Below are 16,075 nucleotides of genomic sequence, written 5' to 3'. Positions count from 1 at the left end.
GAAACCGTTCAAAGGTCACACCCACCAACAGGGAAGGTCGAAAGCTGGATATCTTGGGCCGTCGACTCTACTCTCTGGCCTCATTTGTCAGGAGAGTTTCAAACTATCAGGCAGCTATGGGTGCTTATCAGAGGCAGTTGTGGAACAAGGTTTTACCAGTTCTCCAAGCTGCTCCTGAGGAGACTAGGGCCAGTGTTCTCAATGTTTACCTGGAGGCAACGACGTTGGCTAAACAGCAGCATGTAGCATCCCGTCACACAGCTGATGCAGCATCTAAGGCCATGACATCGGCTATTGCCTTCAGGAGGCATGCTTGGCTGCGTTCAGCGGGAATTACAGACTGTGCTAGGTCCCACATTGAAGAACTTCCATTTGATGGTGTTGCCCTGTTTAATGAGAAGACCGATGAGGTGGTGGACAATTTACATAAGATCCGGAAGACAGCTCGCTCTTATTCTGTCCAGTAGCCACAATACCAACGCTACCTGTGGTTCAGATCTTTCAGTACGCAACAATCTTATCAGCAGTCTTCCCATTAGGCCTATCGCTCTTACAGACCTCCTGCTCAGGAGAGGTCCAATCCTCCTCCAGCTTCTTCTGCTACCACTACTTTCCAGTCACAGGTTCCTGTCCAACGTCACCAAACCTTCCGTCCTGCAAAGAAAAATAAATAATATATTTGACTGTCCTATTCAGAACCTTTCGTTCGACCTCTCCCATCATCCCCAGCTAGCCCCTTTCTTCGACAAGTGGTCTATCGTCACCAAAGACATCTGGGTGCTCCCCACCCTGTGCTGACTTCAGTGTTGGCCTGACGGCCCTCCTTCCGGTAAGTGAGCTTGCTAGTCACCCATTTGTGTGCATTCACAGAGGACACAAAGAAGAAAGAGAGGTCACTTGCCTGTAACCATGGTTCTTCAAGTGCTCCTCTGTGAATCCACACATCCCGCCCGTCCTCCCCGCTGTCCGTCACTTGGTGTCTTGAGCTTTGTTTCGGTCAGAGTCTTGACAGCGGCAGACATTTCAGAACTGAGGTATTACGGGCGGGTGGAGCATGCGCGCCACGGGGCAACGTCCTACTAATCATGTCTTTTAAAGCTCTAGAAACTTCTGAGAGGTCCTATGCAGGCACAGCCATACCCTTTTGTGTGGATTCACAAAGGACCACTCAAACTATGGTTACAGGTAAGTGACCTCTCTTTTTTCCTGTAGTGGCAAAGGACACATCCTCTAGATGTTCAGAGCTCGTGGGAATCGGCTTATATTCCCTTAAAAGGGACAAGTCAAAATTAGCTAGAGTCTGGTGAAAAGAGTGGGAATCTTGGACTGCTGGAGACGAGGTGGAGCTAAGCCTGTTCAAAGCGGAGGGAGAAACAGAGACAGGTTCAGCCAGGGTTGGGCCCTCTCGACAGGGAGCCTGAGTGGCTGATCTGTTTTGCTCCTGCATGCAGGTATCCCTCTTCCTTCCACTACAGGAAAAATCAAATGCAAACGATCCGCTGTTAATATTCCGTTGGACTAAAACGACCCAAAGCTGCAACCTTTTAGAGAGTGCTGTGGTTGAATTTCATAGGCTTTTCCCAGATGTTGCACAGGAAGAGGGTGTGTGAAGTCGTATTTTTGATCCGCATGTTCGGGCACGGGCAGGGTATAAAGGCGGCAGCCTCTTTCTTGTGTGGGGCGTTTGCTATGGACAAGTCATTGCCTTTCCTTCCTTCTTTTTTTCCCCTCTCGAATTCAGAGCTTGTCACCGAGCTGTATCCCCGGAAACCTCATGCCGTGGAGCAAAAAGTCTTGGCCGTTTTGTGGCACCTGTTAGGCAACATGACAAACAGCGGCTCCTTGCCAGGAGCCGGTGGAAATATCCGAACCGCCGCTGCTAAATTGTCCAAAGCCCTTTTTGCACAGATGGGCCAGAACCTCTTGATCCATGCTGCCTCCCAGCCCCCGCACATCAGAAGAACTCTGGAGGAATTCCTGGATCCAGCCACATGACGCAGGAAGGGGTGTGTGTGTATGGACACCACTGCTATTTCAGATTTCCGAGCCACCAGCAGCAGGCTGTTTCCCACGAGGCTGAGCGGATGGTCCTCAAGCCCCATTTCCGAGCCAGGTAGTGTCTGCATTTCATGCAGAAGGAAAACTTGGCAGTGACTGGTCTGAAAGACCGACTACCACGGACGCTGTCTTTGCAGTATATCCGCCCGAGGCTGGAAACCAAGCCCAGCAGGAGGCTTGTGGACTGTCTCCGTCTCTCCTGGTGCTCTTCCAAGATCCGGTATCGATGTGGGGACTGGTTGTCTGCGGAATCAAAGTCGATTCTGCTTGTTTGCACTCTTCCTTTGACTCTGTGGCACCACGCCCCGCATGTACGAGCAAAGATGAGATTTTTCACTAGGAATAGATTTAATCATGAAATCATGTGATGACATGTCTTCTCATGTAGCCTTAAGATGAACAGAAGCTTCAAAAAAGCTTTGAATGATACATGCAAACAACAGGGTTCTGTGTGATGTTTGTGGGGAAAAAAATGCCTTTTGAAAATCAGTCCTGCTCCTGTTTGCGCAGTGCCGGCTTGCTTTTGCTGCTGTCAAATGTGTTACATCTGGCTTGACCGTTGGGTGTAATTATCTGCACACTATTGTCACACTTTTAACAAATTAATGAAGCATGTGGACCAAAATTTGTAGTAACAGGGTTTGAGCGACACATGTCCTAAAAGAAATGTCTTGTGTTGGCTATCACCCCCATATTTCAGTGTGGGAAATATTGCTGAATTTCATCTTTGTCCCAAACTTACAAAGGGTGTTTACCTTCATCCCCCTGCTGTGCAATTCTCAACGATGTAGTGCCAGGTCTTCTTCTGCTCTCACAATTTGGTATTTTACAAAGTACTGTATTCATTTGAAAGGGAAAAAAAAAGTTATAAAAATAAATGGATTTATTTCTGTAAAGATGTGGGAGATTATTGTTTTTTGTTTGTTTCTCCTTTTCCTCTCTCTGGCCGGACACTTAGCTTCCTCTGTGAAGACCTTCTTGTCTAAATGGGGGATAATGTGTTTTGGGGAAATCCATGTGATGAACTGCCAGACATGAAGGGGGGGGGAGGTCCAACCCCCACCCCCTTCAGTGCCTTCATCCCCCCTGCTGGGACGCAGGAAATGCTCTAAAAGAAAAGTCCCTTTTTATTACTAGTATTTTAACCAGCCTCAGGAAACCACCGGTTTGCACGCTAGTCTTCATTGGAAACGGGTGACAAGGGGCAGCTGTAGGACTACCACTCCCATAATCCCACGCCCAGCCCAGGGGCTTCGTTGGAGCCTCCTGCGCACGCGCTCTGGGGCAGGGGTAAAGCGCGCCAAGCTCCCTCCCGCTGGAGGACGGACGACCCAGCACCGGGAGGTAGGTGGGCGGGGGGCCGCTACGGCGCATGCGTCCCCTGTGGCCTGGCGCCTGCGCTCTTTCCTTCCCGCCGCCGGAGGCGAGGTTGGCCGAGCGAAGGGAGGCCTCAGGACCGGTGCGCCTGCGCAGTGCGCGCTCGGTCCCTCAGAGGCGGTAGGTTGGCCTGGCTTGGGCCTGCGCTCGTCTCGCGTTCGGCGGCGGCAGAAGAAGAAGAAGAGGAGGAGGCGGCGGCGGCCCGATGGCCGAGAGCACGCGCCAGGTGCGGGGCCCGGGTGTGTGTGTGTGAGGGAGGGATGCGGGGAGCCCCGGCCTCCTTTTCCGTGAGGAGAAGCCGGTCGGCGTCGGTTGGGGGGAGGGGCGCGCCGCCTTCCCGCCTCTCTCGCGGGGCCTGTGAGGGAACCTGGGCCTGAATGCTCGGGGCCCGGCAGGGAAGGCCTCCCGCTCGAGCGGCCTCCCCGCGGACACGACCCCCCTCCTCCCCCCGCCTCATAGCCTTTCCCCCCCTGCCAGCGGGGCAGGCGCGCATGCGTGTTAGGAGGAGGTGGAGGGGGTCCTTTGGCTGCTTTCCCCCCCTTTCCTTCCTCCGAAGAGGGTCCCACGGCCACGCAGGCGCCCCCTCGGCCCCTCCCCCTTCGAGTCCTTTTCAGGTGGTGGGGGGAGGGGAGGTAAGGTGGAAAGTTTTCCCTCTCTCGGGGAGGGCGCCTCGTGGGGCGTCTGGAAGGGGGGGCAACCTCTCGGGTCGGCCCTCCTCGCCCCGCTCCGCTCCCTTTCCCCGAAGGGCTGGCGGCTGGAGGGAGGCCCCAACCCTCAGGCGGGCTCTCCAGGGCCCCCTCCTGCCTCGGATGGTCCAGTCCGCCCGGAAGAGAGCCCGCCTGGGCAGGCACCCACCCACCCCCACCCCCTTTTGCTCTCCTTCGGTCCCCTCGAATCGCCGGCCAGGGAGGGAGCCCCCTTCTTGCCGCCCACGTGGAGGGGATAAACTGGCCGGGGAGGGAAAAGAGAGGCGTGGACGAAGCGCAGGGTTTTTCTCCTCGCTTTCCCCTCCACGCGGGGCTGGTGGCCGGCGGTGGCGGCTGGGATGCCTGTGGGCCGGGAGTGGCGGGGGAGGAGTGGGGACTCTTTTTTTGCCAGAGAGTTCCGTATCCATCTGGGAGGGAAAAACCCTCAGGCAGGGGAATCCCTGGGGGGGGGGAGGAAAGGAAAGGAGGGAAACCCTGTGAGACAGGCAGGCGTTGGAGTTGGGGCGGGGGCAGTGACTGACACCCCACAAAAAGCACCTTTTGGAAGCAGGACTGGAGGTTTGGGGGAAAATGTTCTCTTTTACTTTTGAGACCTTTGTTAGGCCAGGATGCTTCACGTTGGGTGTGTGGGTACCTTCCCTTTTCCGGTGTGTGCTTGAGGGCCAGCTGAGAAGCTGTCTCCTGTGGGACGGCTCAGGGGCTTCTGGCGGCATCTGGCTGCGGAGCCAGAGGTGGGAGTTCAATTCCCCCACCTGGCCTCCTTGATGGGCTGGACTGGATGATCCAGAGGGTCCCTTCCAGCTCTTCCACTTTTAAGATTATATAAATGAATAAAAATAAAGCAGCCCAAATACTGCAGTTCAGAAGGTCTGCTTAATGTAGCATGCCTTGTAAACCCATCTGGCTGATTTCTTGACCATTTTAGGTGGCCTGGTTTGTATGGAACACTGACATGTAGTTTAATATTGCGTGTCATGCATGAGCTGGAAGGGTTCTTCATACCCATTTCCCCTTCCCTCCAAAACTGAAAGAATCCAGTAGCATTTGCTCTGCAGTTTCTTGCAAATGATTTGCCTGGCTTAGACCAAACTGCCTGGTTTAAAACGGTTCCCTTTCTCTTTCCAAAACAGGCTATAGTTTGGTTTAAACTGTCAGGGCCAGTTTGCTTTCTGCTACACACTGGGATTCAGGCAAGTCATGAGTCATTGCTTACTCAGAATTATTCCAATTTGTGCACGTAGCACTGAGTCGTGGTTTATCAGTGCGCACAAACGTGGCTGTTATCTGAAGTATCCCTGCTATTGATTTCTGTTGGGCTTGTTGCCTGGCCGTTTGTGTCATCTGAACAGTGGCGATATGTGCTGAAGAAGCTGCCTAGCATAAAGTTATATTTAAAACACACACCACTCTTTCTGTACACAAGTGGTTTGTTCCTGTATGTGCGGTGGCTACTGAATGGACACAGCCTCTCGTCATGCTGGAAGCTTACGCTCTGTGTAAATGTGTGCACGTTCTAGCCTTCCTTGCATTACGATCACATGCAGTTACCAGAGTGCTGATTGCGATACTGATCACTCCCTGGTGTGTAGTAGAGTAAAATTGCGAACAAAGAGACTGTATCACACAGAAAAGGAAGGAAGACCACGTAGTGACATCAACAAGACTCGCGATCAAAGAAAAGTGGAGAAATTTGTCCAAGCGCTTGAGGAAATCCTTCCAGGCCCAGCTGAGACAAATGCACCTGAACGTTGGGAACATTTCAAGAATGCTGTCTATAACACCGCCTTGTCCACATTTGGCAAGAAGACCAAAGAGACAGCTGACTGGTTCGAAGCCCATTTGGAGGAGTTGATGTCAGCCATCGAGGATAAGAGCTCTAAGCAGCATACAAAGCCTGACCGAGTGAGTACAACTTGCAAGCTCTTCGAGCTGCTTGTAGCCAAGTCCAACAGACTGCCAGGAGATGTTCCAGTGATTATTGGCTTCAGCTTTGCTCTCAGATACAGATAGCAGTGGACACAGGTAACATCAAGGGAATGTATGACAGTATCAAGCAGGCTTTAGGTCCAGTACAGAAGAAATCTGCTCCCTTGAAGTCTGCTACAGTCGTGATCATCCAGGACCGAGCACAGCAGATGGACCGCTGGGTGCAGCACTACTCTGAGCTATATTCTAAAGAGAATGTAGTAACTGAAGAAGCATTAAATAACATTGAGTGCCTGCCTGTCTTGGAAGAGCTGGACAGCGAACCAACCTTAGCAGAAATAAAAGCGGCCTTGGATTCCCTTGCCTCTGGCAAGGCACCTGGAAGGGATAACATCCCAGCTGAAGTGCTGTAAAGAGACCATCACCACTGAACTGTATGAAATCTTTCATCTTTGCTGGAGCGAAGGTGGAGTACCACAGGACGTGAAGGATGCAAACATCGTCACATTGTATAAGAACAAAGGAGACAGGGGCAATTGCAATAACTACCGTGGCATCTCTCTTCTTAGCGTTGTAGGGAAGCTGCTTGCCCATGTTGTGCTGAAGAGGCTCCAGGTGCTTGCAGACAGAGTCTATCCAGAATCACAGTGTGGATTTCAAGCAAATAGATCCACCGCTGACATGGTATTCTCCCTCAGACAGTTGTAGGAGAAATGCAGGGAACAACAACAGCCACTCTTAGTGGCCTTCATAGACCTTACAAAAGCATTTGACTTGGTTAGCAGGGATGGCCTTTTCAAAATACTTCCCAAGATTGGATGTCCACCTCGTCTCCTTAACATCATCAGATCTTTCCATGAGGGAATGAAGAGCACTGTAGTTTTTGAGGGCTCAACATCAGATCCCTTTGACATCCAAAGCAGAGTGAAACAAGGCTGTGTCCTCGTGCCGACCCTGTTTGGGATCTTTTTTGTTGTCATGCTAAAGCACGCCTTTGGAACTGCAACAGAAGGTGTCTATCTCTGGACTAGATCAGATGGAAAGCTCTTTAATCTCTCTAGATTGAGAGCAAAGACCAAAGTCCAACTGAAATGCATGCGGGACTTCCTCTTCGCCGATGATACAGCCATTGCTGCCCACTCTGCTGAAGACCTCCAACAACTCATGAATCCTTTCAGCAAGGCCTGCCAAGACTTTGAACTAACAATCAGCCTGAAGAAAAGACAAGTCATGTGCCAGGGCGTGGACTCACCTCCCTCTATTACTATCTCCATGCAAGAACTGGAGGTTGTTCATGAATTTGTGTACCTTGGCTCAACCATCTCTGAAACTTTCCCTAGATGTCGAGCTGGATAAACGCATTGACAAAGCAGCTTCCATGTTCTCAAGACTCACAAAGAGTATGGCTCAATAAGAAACTGATGGCATACACCAAGATCCAGGTCTATAGAACCTGTGTCCTGAGCACACTCCTGCACTGCAGTGAGTCCTGGACCCTTTGTGCACAGCAGGTGAGGAAGCTGAACACCTTCCATATGCATTGTCTCCAATGCATTTTTGGTATCACCTGGCAGGACAAAGTTCCAAACAGTAGTCCTAGAACGAGCTGGAATTTTTAACATCTATACATTACTGAAACAGCGACGTCTACATTGGCTTGGGCATGTCGTGAAAACGGCTAATGGTCATATTCCAAAAGATCTCCTGTATGGAGAATTAGTGCAGGGAAATCGCCCCAGAGGGAGACCACAGCTACGATACAAGGACATCTGCAAGCGGGATCTGAAGGCCTTAGGAATAGACCTCAACAGATGGGAAACCCTGACATCTGACCGTTCAGCCTGGAGGCAGACGGTGCATCACGGCCTCTCCCAATTTGAAGAGACCCTTGCCCAGCAGGCCGAGGCAAAGAGGAAGTCATGAAAGCAGTAAAATCAGGGAGCTAGACGGGGTACAGATTGTATTTGTCTTCAGTGTGGAAGGGATTGTGTCACTCTCAAATCGGCCTTCTCAGCCACACTAGACGCTGTTCCAAGTCCTCCATACAGATCACGATGCCATAGTCTCTCGAGACTGAAGGATGCCTATGCTATGTTTGGGCATGTGCTGAGAAAAGAACGTTTCCTAATTGAAACAGAGAGCACTCTATAGATTCTGATCAACAGCAGCAAGGTCTCCGATTCTAATAAAAAGTACTTGGTAGGGTACGATCTGATGAATGAAAAATGCATTATAAAATACATTATAAAAATTTTTATACTGTGTTGAGTGCTATACAGAGAACTAGTTCTGTTCCGTTTCATCAATAACAAAACCAAAACTAATGTATTGCAGCACCTTTAAACCTCACAAAAATTATTTGATTGTCAGTTTTCATGGATGCAGTCTTTTTCTTTAGATATATCAGGGAGAGAACTTATCTGATATCAGGCAGTTTGTGTTCTCTTTCAACAAGGTAAATGTTTAAGGTAGTTTTCAATGTACAAAGAACGTAGTACTTAAACACCTATATATCATACTGAAGTGATGCCACAAAACAATTCTAGACATAATGGTAGTATCAAAATCTATGTCATTGTTAGGTAAAGGTTCCCCTTGACATTTAGTCTAGTTGTGTCCAACCCTAGGAGGCAGTGCTCATCCCCGTCTCTAAGCTTGTAGAGACAGCGTTTGTCCGAAGACCGTTTCCGTGGTCACGTGGCCAGCGCGACTAGACACGGAACAGCATTACCTTCCCACCGAGGTGGTACCTATTTATCTACTTGCATTTGTACATGCTTTTGAACGGCTGGGACTAGCGACAGAAGCTCACTTCATTGCATGGATTTGAACTGCTGATCTTGCGACCTTGCAGCCCGGAGGCTTTTTGCAGTTTAACCTGCAGCGCCACCACATCCCATGTCAATGTTAACTAAGTAATAATTCTTAGAAAAACCTTTAGCCTGTCATGCCAGAAAAACTTAAACATTTTCAATGAGCAGAAGTGCCATTGATTCATTAAGTGTGTGCATTAAACTTTTATTAATCTGTTACCTGTTGCCAAGTTCTCAGTTACTGCTCTCTTGCCAAAGGCCTATGTTCCAGTAGTTTTGCCAGTTCCATACCATGAGCCAAAAGGTGGCAAGGAAGGCGGAACTGATTTCTGGCAAAATGTACTTTTAGATTCTGCAGATTTTCCAGATTATGCACTCACAGAGAGACTTTAAAAGGCAGTTGGCCTAATATATTTCACGTTTCTTTCCTATTGAGAAATGTTTCTCCACTGCAAGAAGATTTATTCATAAAACTGGCTTTAAAATAATTTAATACAAAAAACCCATGAGTCCCTTGCTCTGCTGGTTAACAGCTCATCTCAGCTGCTCTTGGATGCCTGTGAAGCTCTGTCTTGAGCAAGTCCCATTCTCTTCAGTAGGTTGTGCTCCTGATTATAGGTGCACACAGTATGGCTGTAGCCTTGTAGCCGTAAGACTGGTAATGGCTCAGTGCGGAAGGTTAGGTTTAATGAATTTGGAAGTATTGAATTGCAGTGAGATGCAGCTTTCTGTTCTGTGTTTTGTGTTTTGCACAGCTCTGAACCCTGAGGAGGAGCCTTCATAGCTGAAATCCTGCACCGCTTCACCTGCAGAATAGAAATTATCAGGGTGGAATTGATTTAAATCAGATTGATTTAAGTCACAATTAAAATCATTATTTAAATTTAAACATTGGATTTTTTAAGAAAAAGATTACGTATATAAAAACTTATTTTAACATTTTATTTTAAAAATTATTAATTTTTATCCACCCTGGAGATCATGTTAACAGCAGCTAAGCACCACTGATTAAAGTTTTGTGATTTTAGGGTGCGCAGGGCTTGTAGCAAACTCATGTACATCACAGGAAGCCTTTATTTGGTGGCAGTCAGCCGTTGCAGGTGATGGCATTGGTGTTCCACAGGTGAATGCTGCCCAGCAATATTTTAGCCAGTATCTCATCCATGATTCTGTGATGTCTGTAAATAATAATGGACTATTAAGTTGTTTTTCTTCTCATCACTTTGTTAATTTGGGGGCCATGGGCCGTAAAAGTTTTATTCTGTTCTTGGAGGAATGAGAGCTGAGGTTGAGGTACTACAGAAAGGCTTTCTGTTCACATGTGCCTGGAGTGATTAGCTTTTACCTCTTGTGTCAAGAAGAACCTTGTGAAATCGGAATACTTTCCCAGTGTCTCCACTGTTAGAGAATTCTTAATTAATGAGTTCATCTTTCCTGTTCTCTCCCTTTCCCCTTTCCACATCCAGACTTGTGTAATTTGCCACTTCTCCTGAAATATTGCTGGGCCTGCGTTTCCCATGTAGGGTGTGCTGGGAACTGTGGTGGCTTTATTGTTCTAAAAATTAGGGCTGCTTTGATCGATCATCCTTTAACTAGCAGCACTTTGATCACTGGTTCTTAATTGGTGCCTCCTTGCTCAGCAGCAGTGTGGATGGTGACCACATCAAGGATTGACATGCAGTTTGCCTAGTTTGATTTTAAAGTATGTAGGCAATGCTTCCCCAAGCACTTGCTTCCGAAAAGTTAGGGATCATCATGATGGTGTTGCAAGACCCTCAGGGGTGGGAGGGAGGTTTTGCTTTTGCTTTTTTCCCCCTGCTCCTTAATTGCAGGCTGGGAAGGCGGATTTGCCATGGTAGGCTTTGTTTCCTCCATTTGCTATTAAAAAACGGTTGTGCCGATGAAGATCTAGTGCTTAGGGGAAGTCTCTTTGTCTGAGTGTCAGTTTTAGACTGAAACAGCGTACCTTAGAGATTGCTGGAGTCCACTGAGGATTGTTGGAAGAGAGACAGACGAGCCAGAAGCATCGGTGCCTGTTAGTAGGTATTCTGTGGCTTAAGGCTTGGTAGGAGCTGCTCCCTCATTCTTATTGGCTACTCTTTGAGAACAGAGCATGTCACCCTGTGGTGTTTCAGAGGGTTTGTGAGGGGATGAGAGGTGTGGACACGCTAATAGAGCCTGCAACAATTGAGTGTTGGACAGATTTCCTTTGGGCGATATGACCTCTTTTGGACATTTCAGAGGAGGAGGAAATATGTGCCTCTCTTCTCAGATGGTAGACAGAGATACTTTTCTCAGAAGGGGGAATATTTGGCTTCTCTAGAGTTGGGGAGCTCAGTTCTGTTGCACCCTGGATAGCCGTAGTTCAGAAGGGCTCCAGCCTTTACACTTTGAATTTAAAACAGACATGTCGATGGGCATGAGAAGGAAAAGGAGAAGGATGTGTAGTCATTGTAGTAAAAGCTCTTGATAAGAACCAAAGATGGATTGGGTGTCCCAGGATCTCTTACAATACACAGGATGTGGCATCTTCCGGGTTGATGACTTACCTTTTAATTGTTGTTATTCAGTCATTAAGTCATGTCCAACTCTTCGTGACCCCATGGACCAGACCATGCCAGGCCCTCCTGTCCTCCAATGCATCCCGGAGTTGGGTCAAATTCATGTTGGCCGCTTCAGTGACACTGTCCATCCATCTCGTCCTCTGTCATCCCCTTGTCTTTTAATAGGTGAAATGCAATTCACACACCTTTACTTGTAAGCTTTGGTGGTATTTCCAAACACTTCCATTTAACTGTGAAAGTTTCACCTTAAAAGTATGAATACTGAACTCTTTCTGACTGTTATCTGGGGCTGTAGCACACATCTTCCCTGGGTTAGAATGGTCTCACTTGACCTTCAGATACCCATAGAGTCCACTGTAGTGTGCATTTGCTTGGTCAGTGTCCCCCCTCCACCAATTCTAAAGATTCACATTCTTCAGAGAAGCTCAGTTAAGAAAAAAAGAGAGTAATTCCATGTATCATAATAATTTGTCAAGCCCAGAATTTCATTAGAACTCTCCCCTTCTGCCTCACTGTCAACGGAGTCAACCTGGCTGGTGATTTGTTATTCTTCTGCTGACTAAAATAGCTTGCATTCTGAACAGTGAGACTGTTTTCCATTTGTTGCTTCGGCTTGTTGTCAGCCAAGGTTACACTGGGGGATAGGTAAGGTAAAGGTTCCCCTTGACATTTAATCCAGTTGTGTCTGACACTAGGGCACGGTGCTCATCCCCGTCTCTAGGCCGTAGAGCCAGTGTTTGTCCGAAGACAGTTTCCGTGGTCACGTGGCCAGCACGACTAGACATGGAACGCCGTGAACTTCCCACCGTGGTGGTACCTATTTATCTACTTGCATTTACATGCTTTCAGACTGCTAAGTCCCAGTAGTTTAGCCTGGGTTCCTCAAGGTTGTTTTTTTTTTTTTTTAAATTATTATTATCTGTCTTCACCTCAGGTTGGGGTGATGGTCGTGTCTGCACAATGTGAGGAGAAACCTGTCCCCCACAGATTTTGACGGTCATCTTCTGCTCCAACAGGCAGTTTTCTAACAGAACACAAGGAGCGTCAATCGCTATGCAGAGTTCAGATCTTCAGGACACGAATAGCGACTTGAAAAGTGAAAGCATGGGCAAGGACAGCGAGGCCAAGAGTGAGCAGCCGGCTGACTTCAGTACAGAGATCATGAGTGTCACGGAGATGGAGCAGTCCCCTGATCACTCTCCTGGTGTCAATGCCCAGGAAGAGAGCCCCCAAGACAGTGAGGTACCAGTCACTGAAACAGAGAAGACTGCTGAACCCGAACCGGCGTTCCCTCTGGAGTTTGAAAAATTCTGGAATGTAGTTGAAACGAATCCACAAGATTTCACAGGCTGGGTCTATCTCCTCCAGTATGTAGAGCAAGAGGTTAGTATTTTAATCTTAGCATTTTTCCCTACTGTTTGTGTGTGTGTGTGTGTGTGTGTGTGTGTGTACACACAAACACACAGAACTTGATAACTGAGTGTTATCATAGCTTATCATAATCACCAGAGTCTCGGGCATTTTAGAAGCATTACAAAGAATAAAGGATGTGGAGTACAGGATATATTAAAAATTGCAGCAAAAGTGACACTGAAAATAGCTGTTCATTAACTATGTTCAAATGCTAGATTGTATGGAAAGTTCTTGTAATATTTTCAGGAGATAAGCTTCTTAAGAGAGAGGATGGAAGGGTTCAGTGCCTTAAAGCAACCATCAAGATTTTTTTTTTTTAGTGAAATTAGCATAGCGTTCTCAACAGGTTAGAAATCTTAGACTTGTTGTGATATAGTGTGGCGGCATCCACTTCAAAGGTGCCTGTCAGCAGATGTTATCACCTCCCTGCCTTGAGGAATAGTACACCGTCTCTCTCTCTCTCTCTCTCTCTGTCTCTCTCTCTCTCTCTCTCTGTGTGTGTGTATTTGTAGGCTAACTTATAGTATTTGAAGGCTTCCTTTCTCTCCATAGAACAAACAACTAGAACAAAAACTAGGAAAAAAAACAACAGTATTAAGAATACCATATTAAAATATATATTACGATTAAAAACCAAGATTAAAACAATTTAAAACATCTAACACCTTGTAAGCTCAAAACCAGCATCCCAGAGACAACTTTTTGCATAAAAGCCTGCCTGAAGAGGAAGGTCTTTGCCTGAGGATGATGGAGAGACAAGAGGGAGGGAAGGAGGGAGGGGGGCAACTTGGCTTCTTGGGGCCGTGCATTCTAGAGCCTGGGAGCAGCCCCTGAGGAGGCCCTCTCTTATGTCCTCACCAAGTGAGTTTGGGAAGCTGGGGGCACCGAGAGAAGGGGTCCTCCCCAGAAGACCTTAGAAGCCAAAAAGGCTCATATGGGGTGGGGGGTGATACAATCCTTCCAGTATCCTGGACCCAGGCTGTCTAGGAGGGCTTTATAGGTCATGACCAGCATGATTTGGGCCCAGAAACAGTCAGGTGGCCAGTGGAGCTGTTGTAATCAGCGGTATAACCAGCAGCCTGGCTGCGGCCTTTTGAATCAGCTGAGGTTTCCAAGCACTCTCCAAGAGCAGCCCCACGCAGAGCTTCTCTTACTCTTTACCTCCTTTCTGATCACTGGACTATTCTGGGAAGTAAAAAGTTTATAGTCGGGAAAGTTGGTAATTGTGGCATCTGTCAAAAATGTTTTGATGAGGGTTCTAGATGTTTGTGACTTCTAACAGACATTTTGATGATCAATGGGAAGGTCTCGGTCTCAAAATTACATAGGGGTCAAGGCAACATGACAGTTATAGAGGTAGGAAAAACACATCTTGAATGAAAGGAATCTAGAAATGTGTTGTATGTTTCTGGCAAGCCTTATGTATCAGAAGACTATGAAGGGCATCTCTAAAGTGAATTTGGAGTCCAAGAATTGTGGACTTTTCCCATTTATATTTTTAACTGGCTATAGCTCATGAAACCTTAAGTTGAGTAATATAAGCCCACTGTTTGTCATTAAGGATTCTTCTTCTTTGCCCAACCCCTCAAAGGTGTTGGGCTGTTTCTTTGCCAAGTAATAATATAAGTAGCACTTGAAATAAATTCTGAATTTGCAAGCTGATAGACTAAAACGGTTATTAGAAAGCTTTTTGTTAAAAAAATATTGGGCTAAGAGGAGCTTTAGGGCATAGTGGTTAAACTGCACTGCTGTTGTGAAGACTTTGCTTACAACCTGGGTTTAAGCCTGACAGGCTGAGGTAGCCAGCTTTGGGGGGGGGGGCTCAACCCTCCAGCCTTCCAAGGTTTGTACATTGAGTACCCAGCTTGCTGGTGGGGTGATGTGTAGCCTGCATAATCAAAGTATAAACCACCAAGTGAGAGCTTTAAGCTTTGTGGAGTGGTATATAAGCACAGCGCTTTGCTTTAATGTGGAGAAAGTCATTTCTGATGTTTCTTGCTTGCATCTGTGAGGTCCTGCTAATACATGTCATTAAGTATTCTGCCTAATGGTTCAAGTGCAGTTGACGTTACTGGGCGAGGCATGTCTTGTGCTGGGATAGTCCAGAAATGCTTGCACTAGAGTATCTTGCAGAATCAAAACGTCAGTCCAATACTGGGTTGAAGTTGGTCTGGAGTCAAAAGGCTGCTTGTTTGGCCCTACGTTTATTTATTTATATATATTTACAGGCTGGCTTGCTCTCATAGGGTACCCAGGGTGATTCACAACAATAAAAAGTATAAAAGAATCAGCAGTTTTAAAAACACTATATAAATGTCCTACTAAAAACAAAGGTTCCCTTTTTGCTTTTTCTTGGAAAGGCTTGTTCAGACTCGCTGCCCCAAACATAGATTAAGAGAATCTGAGGATGTTTTACTCACTGCAGAAATTAGTCCAGCCGGAGGGGCCCTGATAAGTGAACATACAGTGAATACCTTTATGGGAGGAGAGCCTGGCGCATCCCACTGTCTCCTTACGTTGGGCCCACAGTTTGCTTCCTTACAGCTTTGAATGTTGCTGCGTGCTCGGAAGCCTTTGCGGGGGTGGGGGGAGGAAGCTGTCCCATCTGGTGTGTGTGTGGCAGCTTTGGAGATATTTGGAGGTCACTATCTTGCCTCCTCTTAATCTTTTCTTCAAGCTGGCTCTTTAAGCCATAGAACCTAAGTTCCCAGATCCCTCCCAGTCCTCCCAGTTACCTTCCCTTGGAGTATGTCCGGTTGGCCATGATCAGAGAAGCAAGGATGGAAAAGGAGAGGACAGGGATGTGCATCTGACTAGAAGTTAAAAGGCAGCTGTATCCTGGCAGCTTTTCTCCTTGGGTCTTTATGGGCCATTTTACTGGCCACGTTGGATGAGGAGCAGAGGACGGCAAGTGCTAAGGTACCCTTGACTTTAAGCAATGAGAGGTTAAAAGGCCTCCAAATTGATTCATAACAGGCAGCTTGATTTAATACCCTTTTTCTTAACAAAATTGAAAAATCAGCAAACGGGTTAAAAACATATTGATTCTAATTTAAAATTTCATCTAGTTTTTGATTGGTGACACATTTTTTTCTTTTATTTAGTGTGATGTTAGAGCTTTAGTACTTCACACAGCTGTGCTACGGGGAATCCACATATTTCCTTTTTTTTTAATTGCCTCACATCAAGGTTATCCTAGGCAGGTAACGCATTCCTC

At 47.2% G+C, this 16,075-nt stretch overlaps 2 protein-coding genes across 6 annotated transcripts in view; both read left to right on the top strand.

Moving 5' to 3' along the window:
* Positions 1-2,954, top strand: part of TOGARAM1 (TOG array regulator of axonemal microtubules 1) — a 32,179-nt gene extending 29,225 nt beyond the window's left edge. For all 5 annotated transcript variants that reach the window (XM_072986951.2, XM_072986948.2, XM_072986950.2 and 2 more), the window contains exon 22: positions 1,742-2,954. In XM_072986951.2, coding sequence (XP_072843052.2) covers positions 1,742-1,995 — 254 coding nt within the window. In that variant the 3' untranslated portion in view covers positions 1,996-2,954. The remainder of the gene's footprint in view (positions 1-1,741) is intronic.
* A 526-nt stretch (positions 2,955-3,480) lies between these two features.
* PRPF39 (pre-mRNA processing factor 39) overlaps positions 3,481-16,075 on the top strand; it is a 30,577-nt gene continuing 17,982 nt past the window's right edge. Inside the window, exons 1-2 of the mRNA XM_078384564.1 lie at positions 3,481-3,661; positions 12,462-12,828. Coding sequence (XP_078240690.1) covers positions 12,499-12,828 — 330 coding nt within the window. The 5' untranslated portion in view covers positions 3,481-3,661; positions 12,462-12,498. The remainder of the gene's footprint in view (positions 3,662-12,461; positions 12,829-16,075) is intronic.

Source organism: Pogona vitticeps, chromosome 1 (assembly GCF_051106095.1).
Source record: "Pogona vitticeps strain Pit_001003342236 chromosome 1, PviZW2.1, whole genome shotgun sequence".
NCBI lineage: Eukaryota > Metazoa > Chordata > Lepidosauria > Squamata > Agamidae > Pogona > Pogona vitticeps.
The sequence above is the reverse complement of the archived record's forward strand: the minus strand, read 5'-3'. Positions and strand labels throughout refer to the sequence as shown.